The sequence below is a fragment of the Sturnira hondurensis genome, unplaced genomic scaffold (genome assembly GCF_014824575.4).
Source record: "Sturnira hondurensis isolate 20B ecotype Veracruz unplaced genomic scaffold, ASM1482457v3 Scaffold0000648, whole genome shotgun sequence".
NCBI classification, from domain to species: Eukaryota; Metazoa; Chordata; class Mammalia; order Chiroptera; family Phyllostomidae; genus Sturnira; species Sturnira hondurensis.
Window position 1 is genome coordinate 7060990 of NW_028073279.1, and position 16982 is coordinate 7077971.

Consider the following 16982-nt stretch of genomic DNA (forward strand, 5'->3'; position numbering starts at 1 on the left):
TTAGTTGTATCTGGTGGATGTAAATTTGCCTATTAGTTCACTTTGTGTCAAGAGCTAAAACTGTGAACCTAACTTTCTTTTATTGGTGGGTAATGACTGAAAATAAAGATTTTATTTTCATGCTCACTTCTTAAAAGTCATAAGAACAATGAAATAGGAGCCCATTTATCATCATGTGTTCTCTGACCTGTGTGCGCACCCCAAAGAATAATGCTCACATGACATTTTTCCTCTAATGCTTAGATTTTGTGTATGTGGGTTTTTGTTAAAACTATGCTGTCTAAGCTCATTTGGGAAGGATGCCTGTTTTAATGAGTATTAGAGTTAGAAGGCTGAATTCTTAAAAAATGAATTTCAAGGACTGACCTTAAAAGTACTAGTACTCAGCAGATCACATTTTGAGTACAGAGGTTAATGACATGAATGCCACAGTTGTCAGGGTGGGGACGGCACTAAACAGTATTAATATTTTAAAGAAAAATCCCATAATGGGAATAATGTCAGAATGTATTTAAGATATTTTCAGCTTGCATTGAAATGATTGGGATATGGTTTCTTTTTTGTTAAATACTATTTTGAGACCTGTGTGGATATGTGAAAGATTTAAAAATGTGTCGTTGGGTACTGTACATCTAGTTACTTTACTCATTTTTATTTTAAAAGTGGAAGTAGGACATACATTTCCAGGGTTGTTGACATATTTGGGGCTTAATTTTTGGCATGGGTTTGAAGGGAGTAGTACATTAAGTACTCATTCTGATAGTTTCCTGACTGCTAGAGAAGGTTGCACTGAAATAGAAAAATGTTATTAGGGAGTTGCATACAAGGTCTAAGTATTAACATATATTGGGCTAACAAGTATTAAAGGTTAAAAAAATTTTAGGAGAAATCGGAAACTGCTAGAACTGGACATTTATTCCAGTATTTAAGTAACTGGTATAACTATTCTCAGGCTGTCAGGTGCATGTAACTCTACTATTTAAAGAAAGTAAATAGATTCTTAGAAGATAGACATTAACCCAGATATTTGTAATTCTGCTGAAATTAATATGTAAATAAGTATTTGTGGAGTCTGAACCTTTAAATCCAGATCTCCAGTTTATCTTTAGAAGGCCCAGAACTTGATCACCATTATGCTTTGTAGAGTGTATCCAGTGACAAGGTAGTAAAATGATTTCTAGTCAGACCTCAGACTTAGTGAACTGACAACATCATTTGCAAAACTGTCAGGTTTTATTGATGTATATAGTTAATTTTCAGCTATCAGGAGTTTGTGTTCAATTGCTTTTTGCAGTTAGACATGTTCTCTCGTGTTGAGAATCTTAAAGGTAGAAAAGTGGGAAGTTTATATGAGAAGTGATTGAAATAACTTTCAGGCTGAGAAAGGGATTCACTAAAAGAACAATGAAAGGATCGTAGTTTAAGGGATTAGAAGCTTAATTTCAAAAAGTAGTTTAGATATGAAGGTATATTATTAAATCCATCAATATTTTTTCCACAGGAGAAAATAATAGAGTGGAAACATGTCATTTAAGTAGGTGCTGTATCAAAGCCAGGGGTCAGCAGGTTGTGGCTTGTTTTTGTACAGACCCTGAGCTAAGAATGGCTTCTAGATTTCTAAAGGGTTAAAAACAAAACTCTTTTTACAAAGATGTATGTAGCCCACCAAACTTAAAATGTGGCCCTTTACAGAAAATGTGTGCTGAATCCTGATCTAAGCTATTGATCCCTCTTAGGACAACGTGAGTTCTTTTAAAGTAAAAGTTTTATTTTAGGTATAAATTATATCATCCTGCCCTATGGGAAGTTGTAAAATCAGAAGTATTTTAAAGCACATTTTTTGCCTCTTCTGTACTGAGAATAAGGGCCAGAATAACTGGTAGCCACCTAGTAAAGATGATCGTTATTTTAAGAAAAGATTATGTAGCTTGTAACTTAAATATGTTCTTATGAAAACTGTTAAGGAAAGTAAATTTGCAATAAAAGCAAGCTTTATGCTGTGATTATAGTTTAGTGGTTCATGGTTAGTGAGTCACTAACACTTCTCATCACTTAGTGCTAAAATCTTTCTGTTGTGAATAGTTTTTGCATGAGAATCGGAACCTTTTTGTATGGGTAAACTGTTGATTAACTCCACAGGTTAAGCTGGGAAAGGAATGAATGGGTTCTGAGGACCATGTTCCTCAGAGTTTTGTTAGATTTTATCCATTTGGACAGAGTTTATTAGCTTTTGTGCCATTGATTACTTCTGTACTAACTGGGAGTCGCTCACTTCTCAATGGAAGGAAAGAAGAGATGAAGTGGCCTCCACAAGCTAGAAAATAATTTACCAAATTGTTTTTGAGGTGTTAATTATGTGGGAACTTGGTGTTTTGAATCAGTCAACTTTGCCCTTTTTGCTGCCCATTTGGGAGGGTGTGACAAATCCTGGTGCTGCTTTTTGTGTATGTTCTAAGCCTTGTGTATAAAAGACAAAAGATACCTGGTGATAACAAATATCAGAAAATTCTGATTTCATTATGAGTTTTTAGAAACCTATTTAGGGGTAATTGATTTATATCAGATAATGAGATTTGCCCTGAACTGATCTTGATGTGGCTTTGCTTCCTTAAATAGCTGCATGTTAAGGAAATGTGAAAAGTGAAAGGTTAATTAATATTCAGGATTTTGATATTTGTTATTTGGTAAACTGGGTAGGGAAAATATTAAGTAGCTTATTTAATTTAGGCATTACTGGTTTTTTGTTTGTTTTTGTTTATTTTTTAGGCATTATTGTTTATATCACCTTAATTGCCGTTGTAGCTGATTGATTAACAGATTTTAGGAACTTAATATTACTTCTGATTTGAAATGGCATTGGTTTTCATCTACCTAGAATGAAGATTCAGGCCAAAGGGTCCAGCTGAACTTTGATTCTTGACATTTGACTGCCTAGAATTTTGTCAGTTTGGACAAATTTTTTTTTTATTAGCCGAATGTCAGAAACCTGGGGAACTTTGCATGTTGGAATTCCTTGTTTCTCACCTTGGGTGTCAGAATCCATAGTGAAATGTTCCTTCGTTTGGCAACCACACTCAGACAATGATAGATGAGCACATTTAAACATTTCGTGCTTAGACCGCCAGGGTCTGCTTTGGAAATTGACTTAAACGCATCAAACACTGTTGATACCCCCATCCCTTCCTCCAGTTTTATGGCTGAAAATGTTTAGGATTTAATAATTGGTGAATTAAACTAAACAGACACCTTTTCAGAGATAGATAATTTGGTTTTAACTTGATTTTGAGTAAGTGTACACCTACACAAAATTTACAAGGCTTCACTTACGTGCTAAGCTCAGAAGTTTCTGAGGAATGCATGGGAAAACTGGATTGGATAAAGCTACTTGTAAGACACATGTTCACTAATCTCTAGTCATTGGGAAGAAATCACATACTTAGTAGGGCCAGACTATTGTATTTTGTTCATAACAGCATCCCTTGAAGATTGAGGGGCACTTTGTTCTATGTTAGCAAAATCAAGTAGATCAAAGTGATTTCAACAATTAGGCTGACCTCCCTGCCAAATGAAAATACTTAGAATCTGAGAAAGAAATTCTTCAGGAAAAATGGATAGGGTTTACTTTTTAGAATGCCACTGTACTGTTTACTGAGGAATAGAACCGGCACTTCCCAATTACCGAAGAATAATGTACTCCCCCCACCATTTTTTTTTCAGGATCATCATTCTTGCTACTTAGAGTTACTAAACTTGAAAGTTTTTTTTTTTTTGACTATTTAACTGCAATGAAAGCTACTCTGCCATAGGCCAGAGAGGGTAAACTAAAGGCAGTGTTTATAGGAATGGAAGAGAAACCTGTTGTGGAACTGTACAAAAATGAGAGGAGAAAAACATTGGGAAAGAAGTATTTCTAGAGTGTTGTGAAAGGAAGGCAAATGACCTTTTACTCCCTTTGTAATGGAATAAAGTTAAGATTTCTGTTTCTAAAACTTGCAGTGTGCCATTTTCACCTCAGATTTTTTGATTGGTGAGGGCTGCGGGAGGGTCTTCCAGCTCCCTGGTTCAGACAGCACAGGGAACATAACCTCTGGTTAACACAGGCCACATTCTCAGCCAATAGGCAGGGAGACATACGAGCCATTTCAGCAAGTGAAGTGAGATGTAAAGAACAAGTGTTCCTCATTACTAATTTTCATTGTATTTTGATTGTTTTTTGTAGCTTTTTAAATGTCATGAAAATGTCCTGCTTGTGGGTGGGCCTGCTTTTCCAGTGAAAATTTAAGGCCTTTCAGAATAGTTTATTCTCTGAGACTCATAATAGCTTTTATAGCATTTCCTTGGGTTCTGTTATTACCTATTGGTAGTAAAGTTCCTGAAATTGGCAAAGGCGGAGAAGGTATTTTGAACTTGTATTGGCAAGGTCAGGCTCTTAAGGAATAATTCCTTGCAGTTGTGGAAATTGAGAAGCGATAATGGGTTTGTATGTTTTTTAGAGATGTGATTGAAAGCAGAACCAACTGAAAAACCACTTGTAAATAAAAGAGCACTAGCAAAATGTGCAGCCTTTACCGTAGAGTAAAGGCAAGGCATTTATATTTCAGCAGTTAATGCAAGCAGTAAAACTGAGTCATGCAGCCCTAATTTTTGCTTAGGTAATCATAGCCTTCAAGTTGGAAAAAATTCAGTAGGTATAGCAGGTGGGGTTATATAGCACAGTTGCTCTGCTCGCTTTTCTATTAAAAATTTAATTTTTTATAGCTTTAAATCCTCCATTTATCAATTTCCTTAAAACTGGGCTTTTGGGGGAGTATTCTGTGGCCTTTTCTTTGCCTACCTGTGCCTTGTAGGATTTAGATTAGTTGGGTAGATAAGTTAGCAGATCCAGGAGTACCAGATTTGTCATTTGAAAATTTACCTATTTTTTAAAGATAGATTTCTTGGGAACCAAGAATGATCTAGGTAGGACTCTAGAAATATGGAAATTTCAGATTTTGGTTATTTAGTAAAAACAGCTCCAAAGATTTTTATGGCAACAGTTTTAGTCAACTGAAGTTAGAACCCCAACTGATGTAAGTTTGTAGAGCAGTCATTTGCATTGAAAGGAATTTGTAGAGTTGGAAGTTATGCTCTGAAACCAGACTGTCACGTATTAGGAACCAGTAGTGTGACATAACCATTCACTTTTATTTCAGTTTCCTTTTCTCTAGAATGGAGATAACACCAATCTTAAACCGGTCACGGTGAGAACTGAATTATGTATCTTAAAGTCAGCATGTACTAAGTGCATTGCCCTCTCTGTCCACAGTTCTAAATCCACAGATGCAGCCGAGGATTAAAATATCAAAAAAAAAAAGTTAAAACATTGTTGGTGGCATGTGCTATGTGGTTAGGCCTACTGTGAATAGGTACAGCCATTTCTTGTCATTCCTGAAGCATTGCAGGACAACTATTTATGTTGTATTAGGTATAATCTAGACTTTAAGTACCTGAAAGGATGTGTGTGTATTATATGCAAATCCACCATTTTATATAAGGGACTGAGCATCTTGAGGATTTTGACGTCTGTGGGTGGAGGTGGTCCTGGAACCAACCGAAAGAGAAAACTGAGGATCAGATGCATTGTGTTGCATACATTGAATGGGAATTTGGCTTGTTAAATCGACTCAGTATTTCAGAGATCCATTGCTTCAGTTACCCTAACGTCCCCAACCCCACCCTCAGTAGGTGTGTCATCTTCCTTTGCCTTTTCTACCCAACTGACAGGAGTATAAATGTCAGTGAAAGTGTCAGACAGATGGAGGGTGAAAGTGACGTGGCCATAAAAAAAGTGGTTGGTCATGCCTGTCTTGACCTACTGTGTCTGGCCTTTGGGGGGAAAGAATGGTTATATTGTATTGACTATCCAATTATAAGAATAAGGAATATTTGTAATGAAAATGTAGAAATAGAATTTAAAAACGTATGGCTAGAGGAAACCAACTGTTAGTATTTTTGCGTCTATTTCAAAAACCTGTTTGCTTGATTTATGACAGTGATATGATTCTGTTTGTTCTTTTGTAATTGACCATTTCCGTACCAAATACTGCTCTGCTTTTTTGAAGGATTGTGTATTGTGCTTTTCATCAACTCCAAGATCCATCCCAGTTTCAGTCATTTTGGGGGTGGGCGGGGGAGTCATGCACCATAGAAATCAACAGCATATTTCAGTTTTAGTAGCTTTTTTCTTTTTCAATTCTGAACATAATATAATGCTGGGGGTGTTCTGAAATTCACAGTCTTAGATTGCAGGATACCGTTTTGTTGCATAGATTAACCAAGTTCCTTCTAAAGGACATTTAGAAGGAATGCCTAGCTCCCTCTCCCTGTTTAAATCAATGCTGTACTAACTCATTTATACTGTTCATTAGTCTGCATTGCCAGGAGTGGAGTTGTTTATTGAAATTTTTAAAAGTACTGCCCAACTGCTTCCAGAAAGGAGCCATCTAGCATATTTGGTTGCAAACACCATCTCTGACTAATACTGGGTAATTTTTTGTTTAATTTCTCGAATTTGGTTGGAAAGTGGTGTTTAATTTTATTCCTTTGATTACAGGTGATTATTTTCTTCATGCTTATTATTTGAATTTTTTTCTTTTTTACTGAATTTATTGGCGTGACACTATTGAACATTTACTGTTTTGTGTTTCTCAGTCCATTCTTTGAAATGTTGGCTTTTTTCATACTGATCTGTGAGAATTCCTTATTAAGTTATTTTGGGCAAGTATTGCAAATATTGTGATCTAACTTGATGTTTCTGTGTTTTGCAAATTTTTCATTGAAGATTTATTTCTGTATAGGCTGATGTGAAGATCTAACTTCTTTTAGTTGTCAATTAGCCAGTTGATTGAATTGTTTGTTTATTTTTTTTTAGGAGGAAGAAGAGATCTTTCTGATCTTTTATTCTAGAGAGTAGTTTACTTGAGGGTTCATCTGTCAGTCAGCCTTTGTAAGATGGAATAATATGAACATCCATGAGTCCGGCAGATTAGTAAGAGCAACACAGGACTCTTAGAGGGCTTGAGGTGGTATCGGGACACATGACAATTGCGACACGTGAAAGGAAAAGTTGGAGCTTCAAAAAAAACCAGATTCAAACATGGGAGGCTGACTAGAATAGAATGCCTAGCTAGGCATCTCTCTCACAGCCTTCAGGGCTCTGGTGAGTTGCAGCTGTAGGATATTAATGGAAGCTGAGAAATTGGGACGGTGGAGGGGGAAAGGCAATAAAAGGACAGAACTGGGTAACTAGTTTGACTCCCCTGTTGTCTACAAGGAAGACAGAAGCCCAGGAAATAGAATGTTTGGCTTTGGGGAAAGCAGGCCCTTTCAAGGAACAATTCAAAGTACAGATTTGTACAAACAAATTAATGAGGATGGTTGCCATATATCCAGCAGGTGTGAACTTGGGACTATATTTAGATCCCAGACAACTAAGGAATTTAATGTTTGAACAGCAGAGAGATCTGGGTTGTCTTGGGATGTATATTGCGTGAGGATTTAAATTGCTAGTTTTCTTGAGGAATGAAAGTCTGAGGATTGATAAGCTCCACTTAGTCCTGGTAAAGTAGGCAACCTGTTTTGAAATTTTGTGTGTGGTAAGAAGGTGGCATATGAAAACTAGGGGCGAGGACAGAACAAGGTTACCTACCCATCATTCATGGAAAAGACATTTTATCTGGTAGGATGAGCTGCAAAAGTCTTGCTCAAGTATGTTTGTAAACACTGCTACAAGTAGCAGTGCTGCTGGTATACAGTGGAGGTGGAGAGGGTAATGAAGAACAAATGCAAACTCAGTAGTCCCAGTGAAAAGTGAGCATGCACAGCTTGACTGGCTTCAGGAACAGAAGGAGCAAGAATGCTGGCTGGTATCTCTATCAGGTACCACTAGTGCTGAAGAAACACCGCGTGGTTCCTGCTGTCAGGTTGTTTGCAGTCTAGTAGAGGAAGTAGATGGTATGGGCGTCTTGCCAGCGGAGCACCACAAAAGCCTCTCCATCCTGAAAAGGATCCTTGAGTCAGGAGAGTCCTTTTTAAAAATTACGTATTTTTTCTTAATTAGGGGGAAAAAGGGACCAGTTTTAAGGGAAAGGATGTGGAGCACGGGGGTAAAAAGAAGACTGGGAGCTGATCTTTGGGGCCAAGTGGGAAAGGGAAAAGTGGCTAAGGTACTTGGTGATAAGAAGATAACTAAGGATGTGAAAAACAGGTATTGCAAGAAAGAAAAGTTGGCTTCCATTGTCAAGAGGTAACAGGTGGGTCAGCTTCCAACTAGGTGACCTTGTGACCCACTGCAAACACAAGGTACCCCATCCTGAGTGCAGAGCAGCCCTCGCTGAAGCTCAGATGCAAGGGAATAGTGTGGGGGTTGCCGCATAGCAGCTGGAGTAAAACAGAGATGTATGCAAGGAAGAAAAACCCTGGGAGGACTAAATACAAATCTGGAATGGCAAGAAGTGTGATGAAGACTTAAACATGCACAACCAGAGCAATGTCAAGTTACTTCAATTTCTAGAGCTCTGCGGGATACCTGCCTCAGTTCCAGTTTGGGAGGGATGGGGGTAAGAGGTAGGCACCATGCCTGACGGATTTAAAAAGAAACTTACTGGACCTTTTATCCTGTTTCTTGGGAAGGGTACTATTAGCAATTAAACCAGGTCAGCAGAAGTGCCTCTAGGGAGCAGGATACAGGCAGTGATAAGCATGGGGATGGTGACAGGCCAGGACCACCTCTCTGAAGGAGTAAAACACCATGTCTCAAGTTTGTGCTGGGGAAAATAATACTCTTCTAGGCTCAACTTGAGCTAAGGACCAGATAAGTTTTCTTCAGGAAGGAAAGTGAAGAGGACACTTCACAACTGTGGCAGTTTGGGTCTTAAACCCTGACATAGCTCTGGTCCTCGGGGCAGCACCCTCTGCATCAGAAAGAAAACGGGCAGAGAGCCTTTGGCCCACTCCTTTTCTAGATCTGATTTCACAGGGGTGGCTGCTTGGACACGATTGTAGGGTAGGTTTACAGGTAGCTTTTCCACAATCAAGCTGTTCTTGATTCACTGAAAGGCTATGGCAAAATAAACTGGCAAAACTAGGGGAAGGTACGTTCTTAGGCTTCCATAAGTAAGGACAGTCACCACCATCTTGGAAGTCCTATATTGTACACCAGGGTCTTTTATGTTATTTGTAAAACTAGGATGATGTATTTTGAAGTTACCTGGTAATTCTTACTAGTGTATCCATCATCTGTAGCTGTGTTTAATACAGTAGTGCTAGCCACGTGTGACTATTTCAGTTACAATCCAGATTTGGTTCTTCGGTCATACTAGACACGTTTCAAAGTGTCAATGGCCACTTGTTAGTGTCTAGTGTACTCAGCAGTGTAGATAGGCCTATTGGACAGTACTGATCTCAACGTAAGACCTAATATGTAGTAGCTGCTTTATGAACAATTGTAGAATGGTTCTCATCACTAGTAAGCATTTTGGTTTCCACACTCCCCTTTTCCAGCCACCATAGCCAAGAAAGCTGCAGGAATTTGAACTGGAGTCTCCAGGTCCACACAGTGAAGGATGTAATCTGAAGCCTCTGGAGAAGGCCAGATGAGGTATCTGGGCTGCAGCCAATTCTCAGGTCCCCGAGATTCCCCCTGAGCTGGCTTGACGGTCCTCTAGCTGCAAACAGACCACATGGTAGCAGCCACAGGAACTGATAGCTGGAGCAGAGGGCCGGGTAGATGGGTGCGCTGTGCTGCTTGGGAGCACCTGCCAGGTTTCAACCTTCACTCAAAGCATGAGGGAGCCACAGCCCATCTTCAACCGATCCAAAGTCAGCTTCTCGCCACAGGAGAAGGTGAGCGGGTGAAGGGAGCTTGAGGGAAAAACGGAAAGGGAGATGTGCTGAGGCTCTAGTTCCTCCGGGGGCTCAGTCACAGGAGCCTCATGCGAAGGGAGATAATCCACGTTGGAGGGTAAGTAGCCCTCGTGGGTGGGAAGGTAGTCCACGGGGAGGACCGGCGAGGGGCTTGCTGGGTTTCCTGGCCTTGAGTCGGGGTCCCGACTCCCCAGCACCTTGTACAGATCCACCAGCTGTCCTGTCTCCGCTGCGAGAGCTCTTGGAGGTGGTGAGCCTGAGGCACTGTACCCTGTGTCTTCCTCGGAGGTGCAGTGACCTTGGACTCCTTTTCCCTTTTCTGGCCAGTTGGGGCAAACGAGACGTCTGAAGGCTGGGGTCACTTGGTGAAGGACTTCGCTGATGACCAGGGGCTCAGGTTCTTTCAGAGTGTGCCAGTCTGTTAGGATCCTGTCCAAGGGCAGCTGCGTCTTCTCCTGAGAGAGAGGAAGAAGAAGCTCATATGGCTATGTTAAGTGAGTAGCCTTGACGGCTGACTTCAGGGTTCGAGAGGGCCTCAAACTGTGGCCCCTCGACTTTGCGAGGTAAGAGAAGCAGTTAACGTTGTCTGGGGTTAACACCTCTCAACCCCAGCCAGTGAGTGGTGATTCACTACCCTGCTCAGCCTTCAATCAGACTTTCTGGTGAGTCAGACTGCACTAGCTGCTTTTCTTCTAGGACAGAGGACACAATGGATGCAAAAGCAGCGCCGAGTGTGCCTCTGTCTGGGGGAGGAGACAGGGAAGACTGTGAAAGGGTCACACTAGAGCTGAATCCTGAGAAGTACATAGTCTTGTTTCATATAAGGAGGTCGTGGGCAAGGAGGACTGGTCTGTTCTGGAACCTGCTAGTTCTTATGGCAGGGAAACCGAAGCTTCAGACATAGGAAGTCACACGATGAAGGGATTTTTAAGGGATGCTAAGCAGTTTGGGTTTTCATACAACTACTGAAAAGTTTTAGGGCAATTTCTTCATCAGTTCTGTTCTTAAGAAATACCTCTCTAGAATAACTTTTTTTGGAAGAAAACTTGTATCCTTTCCACCCACCCCTCCCCCTTTCTAATTTTGTCTGTTACTTCTCTTGCTTACTTTCTCAAGAGCACATTGATTACTAACTCTTCAATGTCATCCCTGCTTTCCAAACCTGATACTGATTCCTGAGCCCAAGTCCAAGCCCTTTATTAACATTTCTTTGCTTTCTGGGACTCTGCTCACATCAGGAAACTGTCTTTCACACTGACTGATCTTACTAAGGCAAAGCTCGCCTGCCTTTAAGGCCTGGGGCTTACATAAGCAGTCAAGTTTTCAGCCCTTATCTTGGCAATGAGGTTCCTGCACCTTCCTCCAGTCCCCATGTTTTTGTTCAGAAATTATTTCAGGCACACCATCCTGGTCTTACTAAACACACTTTTTGCTCTGTGCTACCATACTTTTGCTCCCACTGCCAGCTTCCACCTGCTTCTGTTTGCTAGACCATCCCCTGCTTGCCACCTTCCTCATTCTTGAAGCCCCTAGTGACTGTTCCCTCTGCTGAAAACTACAGTGATGAAGCAACTGCCCGTTAGGTTCTTGGCACATGGAACTTTGCAATGCCACACTTTTTAAACATGTCCATAAGCCATCTGCGAGTGGGGACCATGTTTTAAGGGAGGCACAGGTTGCCAGGAAATAGCCTTGGAACAGGGCAAATCCTCAGGACTAGTTCCAACTTTGACACCTTACAGCTCGGGAAAACCTCTCTGGCCTTTGATTCCCTCGTGCATTAAATGTCAAATGGTGGGAGAGTGATTTGGTCTGGACTGGCTCTGATGTCCCTTGCCTTGCCTCAAGCATGAGAAGTTTCCAAAAAGTGAATGATGGTACCGTCTCAGGACAGCCTTCTGAGAAGGGGCCACAAGGTGGAGGATATGTGCATGTGCTTCTCTTGGGAGCTTACTCTTCCCATTTGCTGCCCAGGCTGGCCCTGGCTTGGGAGTGTGGCTTGCAACCTGGCTGGTGGCTCTGGGAAGTGAGGGGCCAGGGCTGCTATCACAGATGTGAGAGATTACATAAAGTGTGGACGTGGCTCCTTATCACAAGGTGAGGTGTTCACTCTGCCTTCCTGAAAGCTTTGGCGGTGCTGATAGAGGCCATTCCTCTGAACTTTTGTAAAGTAGGCACTCTGGCGGACAAGTCCTGGGACAAGGCCCCTTAGAGCACTATTGGCTCAGGTACCTCGTGGACACTATTTTAAGCCTGTACAATATTTTGCTGATCCCCTTCATGATTTGGCTTTTTCCTCCAGAGCTTTAAGACACATGATTTTTTTTAGCTACATCTAAAATGGGAAGGGCACAGACGGCCTGAAAACAGAAAACACTTTGTTGGAGTTGAAAGACCTGTAGTTCCCATTCTGCCCCAGCCTATCACCAGGAGAGCAGTTGGGCCTTTAACACCAGTCTACTCACTACAAGGGTCAAGAGACCCGGGTTCTGAGGCTCCCTCAAGGCCTTCATCGCAGATGCCATGTTGAAGCTAAATGTTTTAAATTTTCTGACTTACCAGTTATTTTTTGAAAAAAAAACCCAAAAAACCATGCACATCATTTTTAAGGAAATTTTAAAAGTTTAAAGGAAATTTGTAATGAAAATTAAAGGGCCCTCCTATCTCCAACCCCTTCCCCAAAGGCAACCCCAATGATCAGTTTCATATGCAGGTGCCCAGGAGGGTGTGTGTGTATAAAGTCTCCCTCCTTTTTATACAAATAAGAACCCACTTTAGAAACTGTTACAGACTTTCCTTTCTTTATTTTTAAATACCTTAGAGGTTTTTAGACATATATAGATTTTTTAAATAGTTGCATAATATCCTATTGTATGGATATATTCAAAATGTTCAACCTGACCTCCTGGTAGCAGGTTACACTACGCCCAATTTTTGGCTTCTATGTATAATGCTCTAAAGAACATATTCATACAACTTAGGGTATGTGTGTGACAATTTCTGTTACCTTTTCCCTGTGTTATTTTCATTAACCCTTTGTGTGTCTTTCTTAGCATTTCTTCTAGGCTTTTTAAGGTCCCCTGTCATGCCCAGGCAGAGGCAAATGGAGCCCATGACGTCAAAGCTGCCGACCTGGAAGCCAGGTGTCCGGGACGGACCCAGAGCTGCTTCCCACCCTGCTAGTTCAGGTTTTTAGGTCAGTGATTTTTCAACTGGTGTGTCACGGCAGGCACTATGGTGTGCCACAAAAATCATTAAAGCATGCAATACCTGACTGTTTAGTGGGGGGCACTGACCTCTTTTTCCTTGATTTGTCAAATAAAAAATGACAACAGCCAACACAACAATAACTGTCTAGTGTGAATGAATAAAAATTATACCTATTGTTTTGTCAGATTGGCAAAAAAAAAAATTTTCCCGTGCTGTAGAACTCTATAACTCTAATTTTAAAAAAACTTTTATTTATTGATTTTAGAGAGAGGGATGGGGGAGAGAGAGACCTCGGTTTGTTGTTCCACTTATTTATACACTCACTGATTGATTCTTATGTGTGTCATGACCAGGGATTGAACCCACAACCTTGGGATATTGGGACAATGCTCTCACCAACTAAGCTACCCTGCCAGCACCCATGCCACAAACTTTTAGTAACTAATGTGTGTGTCCCATGAGATGAAAAAGGCTGAGACTGCTGTTTTAGGACATGGGCCTGTAGAATCTCAGCATTGGAAGAAAGAGACCTTAAAGCTAAGCCGGTTCAATTCCTAGTACTTGAATCCCCTCTAACATGGCAGCGGCATCCCTACAGAGTGCACTCCCACAGGTCATTGCAATATTGCCATTAAGGGAGGGCCCTCTTTAGTCTGTTCCGCTCAGAGACATTGACGTCTGGAAAGACTCCTCTTATACCCTGTGCTTAAAGATCTTTTAGAATGTGTAGAATGGCAGATGGCACATTCTGCATCTATGTGAATTCGGGACCCACCATCTACTAGCTGACTAACACTGGGCGAGTCACGTGGTCCTCTCCACCTAAGTTTCCTCATCTGAAGAATGAGGATAATAGTACAACTTCATAACGCTGTACTGTATGGATTAGATGTTAATGCATAAAAACATTTTTTAAAGGGCGTGGCATATACAAAATTATATATTATATAAATGTATATAAACATAGGTGTATAATAGAATATACCATATATAATTGCGTATCACGTAGGTGTGTAATATACTCAATATATAGGTTATATATATATATATATATATATATATATATATATATAACTGCTATTACTGTTCTTGCCTTTGGAACTTAACAGTAACAAAACCCTTCAATAGACAGAGGGAGACATCAATATGAGTCTTCCTGAGAGGAAAGTGAATGATCTTTGCCTTGTGTGAGCCATGCACTCTACATGGCATCTTTCTTAAACCTTACAACAGTGTACATGGGAGATGGTGTCAATTCCTATTTCACAGAGAATGAAATTAGGGTGTTGATGTCAGGCAAGTTGCCCAAGGGTCACCCACATAGTAAGGGGCAGAGGTGGAGTTTGCATCCAAGCCTTGTTTCAAAGGCACTGAACTGCAGGGACTTGCATTCCTGCTGAGGCAGACGAGCTCTCTCCCTGAGTAGTGGCTGGTGCCATGGGCTTCTGGCTGAGGGAGGATGTGGATGATAGAATGAACTTGGCATTTGAAGAGAAGAATGTTTCAGGAGGGCAATAAAGTGTGGGTAAGGGAATGTGGGGCTGCCAATGGCCTGGACCTGGGTTGAATGTCCTGGCATACCACTTTCCTCCCCTTTGCTTTCCATAAATGCACAGTCTTGCTCCATAATCAGATGCCTTCAGCTTCCAGACCTTCCACCGGAGATGGACCATCTCGTCCACTGTGAGCTCTCTAACCTCCTCAGATCGCACAGGAGCAGCTAGTTTGCTTCCTTTACTCTTGCTCTCTAGTCTGCCAGCTGAGCAACCTCTCCTTTAGAACCTTTTCCATACTCGGTGGGATGACTTACTGGCTTCCTGCCAAAACCAGAATAGTCTGGGTTCTATTTATCTGTTCTGTGCTCAGACAGGGGGCTGGGAACATTGTGGGTAAAGCTTCAATTCTCTTGAATTCAAATGAGTCAGTGCTCAGCCTAGGGCTCCACAAATGGCAAAAATAATTGTTTTTAAATTTTTTTAAAAGTAAGTTGATGTGAGAATGGGGACAAAGCATAGTGAAAAGCTATGACTCTGAGTCTTTGGGTCATAAGCTTCAGAAAATCCTTATATCTGGGAGTAACAACTCAGATGGTAACCTAGTGTGAATGACCTCACTTTATGTGTAAGTTTTTAGTACCCAGGTTTCCTCCTAACTACCAGGGGAAACTTAGATATGCGGACGTCTAGAACCCCACCAACTGGCCACTAAGGCTTTACATCTTACCTCCACAATGAGATATTTCTTCACCCACGTGCTGTTCGCTGGGTCTGGAATTTGTCTGCTACACCACTGAGGTCTGAGGCCTGAAAGGAGGACAGACAGCCTATAGATAAAGAAAACAATGCCACCTGGTTAAGTATGGAAGCACAGGTTCCTGGGGGTTGTTCAGTGTAGGCTTGTGCAAATGAGTGAACGCTGAAGGAGAAAGATGGCACGTCACCGAAGGAGGGACTAGCTTTCTGTGAAGTATAGATAGATGACAAAGAGTTGTGACGTCGTCACTTGGGGGTTGTTGCTAAGAAAACTGTGGAACTTTTGATCAATGTAATGTGTAGCTGTCACCATCGAGCAATGCAGCTGTTCAACACACATTCCCTGATGCGTGACCAGCACAGCGCTGGGACAGGAAGGCAAACAACGAGGCATGGTCCCTACCCTTGGGAGCTTGCCATTTACTTAATTACAATGTTTATAAGGCGTTTATAATGACAAGGACATTATTGTGCTAAAAGTAAAAATAACAAACAGGATACAAGTGATATAAATAGCTTGAACATAAATCTTGCAAAAAAAATGCCAAGAAAAAATACCATGGAGAACCATTCCAACTGTTAACAGTACTTGTGTGTGGTGATCAGAGCAAATATGGGCCTTTTTTCCTACATCTCTAGGTTTTTAAAAATATTTTTTAAAGGGTTTCTATTACTTTTATGATGTGGAAGGGAAAAATTCTAAAAAATTTTTCTTATATGGCATGTGGCTTAAATATTATCACTATATTTTAAATATTCAAGATTAATATGAAACATTATTAAATCATTGGCTTTAATAAGCTTTGATGTTTAAATAAGAATGGTAAGCTTCTGGGATGTGTTTAGCTCTTTGAAACGAGAGGTAGCCATGTGACTAGTTTTTCTCCAAAAAATTGTGAGCAGAGGTACCTGTGACCTAGTACAGATCATGCAGACGAGGACAGTGTCCAAAGGATGGTGGGCCAATAAAATGGAATAAAGCTGGGTCCCTAAATGACTGTGGATCACAGCTGCCAACCAACCTGGATGACTTAACCTTTTACATGGGAGAGAAATAAACTCTTTTATTAAAGCCACTGCTTTTGAGTCCTCTTTTTTTTTCTTTTTCTTTTAACAGCGGAAGCCTTGACCCTAACTGACACTATTTCCCTGAAGAGGATGTATGTGATCTTAGTTAACTCCTTTTTAGTTTAACTTCAAAATCTACCTAAAGAGAGCTCCACTTTGAAGTATCTGTCACACATGGGTGCTTCAATAAAAGCCTTTCGGATGAGTTCAGTGGCTAGTAGAATGACTTTGAGCTTGTTTTATTTTTACCTCTTCTCTTATACTTTACGTGACATCTGAAGAAAACTTTGTATTGAAGTACTACTTCATTAAAAAAAAACTCCCTCTTATTAAGCAATACATGTTTAAAAAATTGTAGACAACATTATTAAGTAGAAAGCACTAAAATCACTTATAATTTTATTCTTTGATATAACCACCATTAATCTTTTGGTGTATACCTTCAGGGCAGAAAGTATTCATTGCCGCCCAATACCTGTTTTCTTTCATTCCAGAGAAAGAGCACCCTACTTTATTGGGATGATCATGAACCCAACTATAAGGCCACAA

The 16982-nt window shown here is 40.7% G+C and overlaps 1 protein-coding gene across 3 annotated transcripts in view; it reads right to left on the reverse strand.

Annotated features, from left to right (window-relative positions):
- Positions 1 to 9213: 9213 nt before the first annotated feature.
- The window catches only part of IL12RB2 (interleukin 12 receptor subunit beta 2), a 72968-nt gene continuing 65199 nt past the window's right edge, over positions 9214 to 16982 (reverse strand). For all 3 annotated transcript variants that reach the window (XM_037042803.1, XM_037042792.1, XM_037042796.1), the window contains 2 exons: positions 15337 to 15436; positions 9214 to 10358 (listed from right to left, as the gene is read on the reverse strand). In XM_037042803.1, the coding sequence (XP_036898698.1) occupies positions 9816 to 10358; positions 15337 to 15436 (643 nt within the window). In that variant the 3' untranslated portion in view covers positions 9214 to 9815. The remainder of the gene's footprint in view (positions 10359 to 15336; positions 15437 to 16982) is intronic.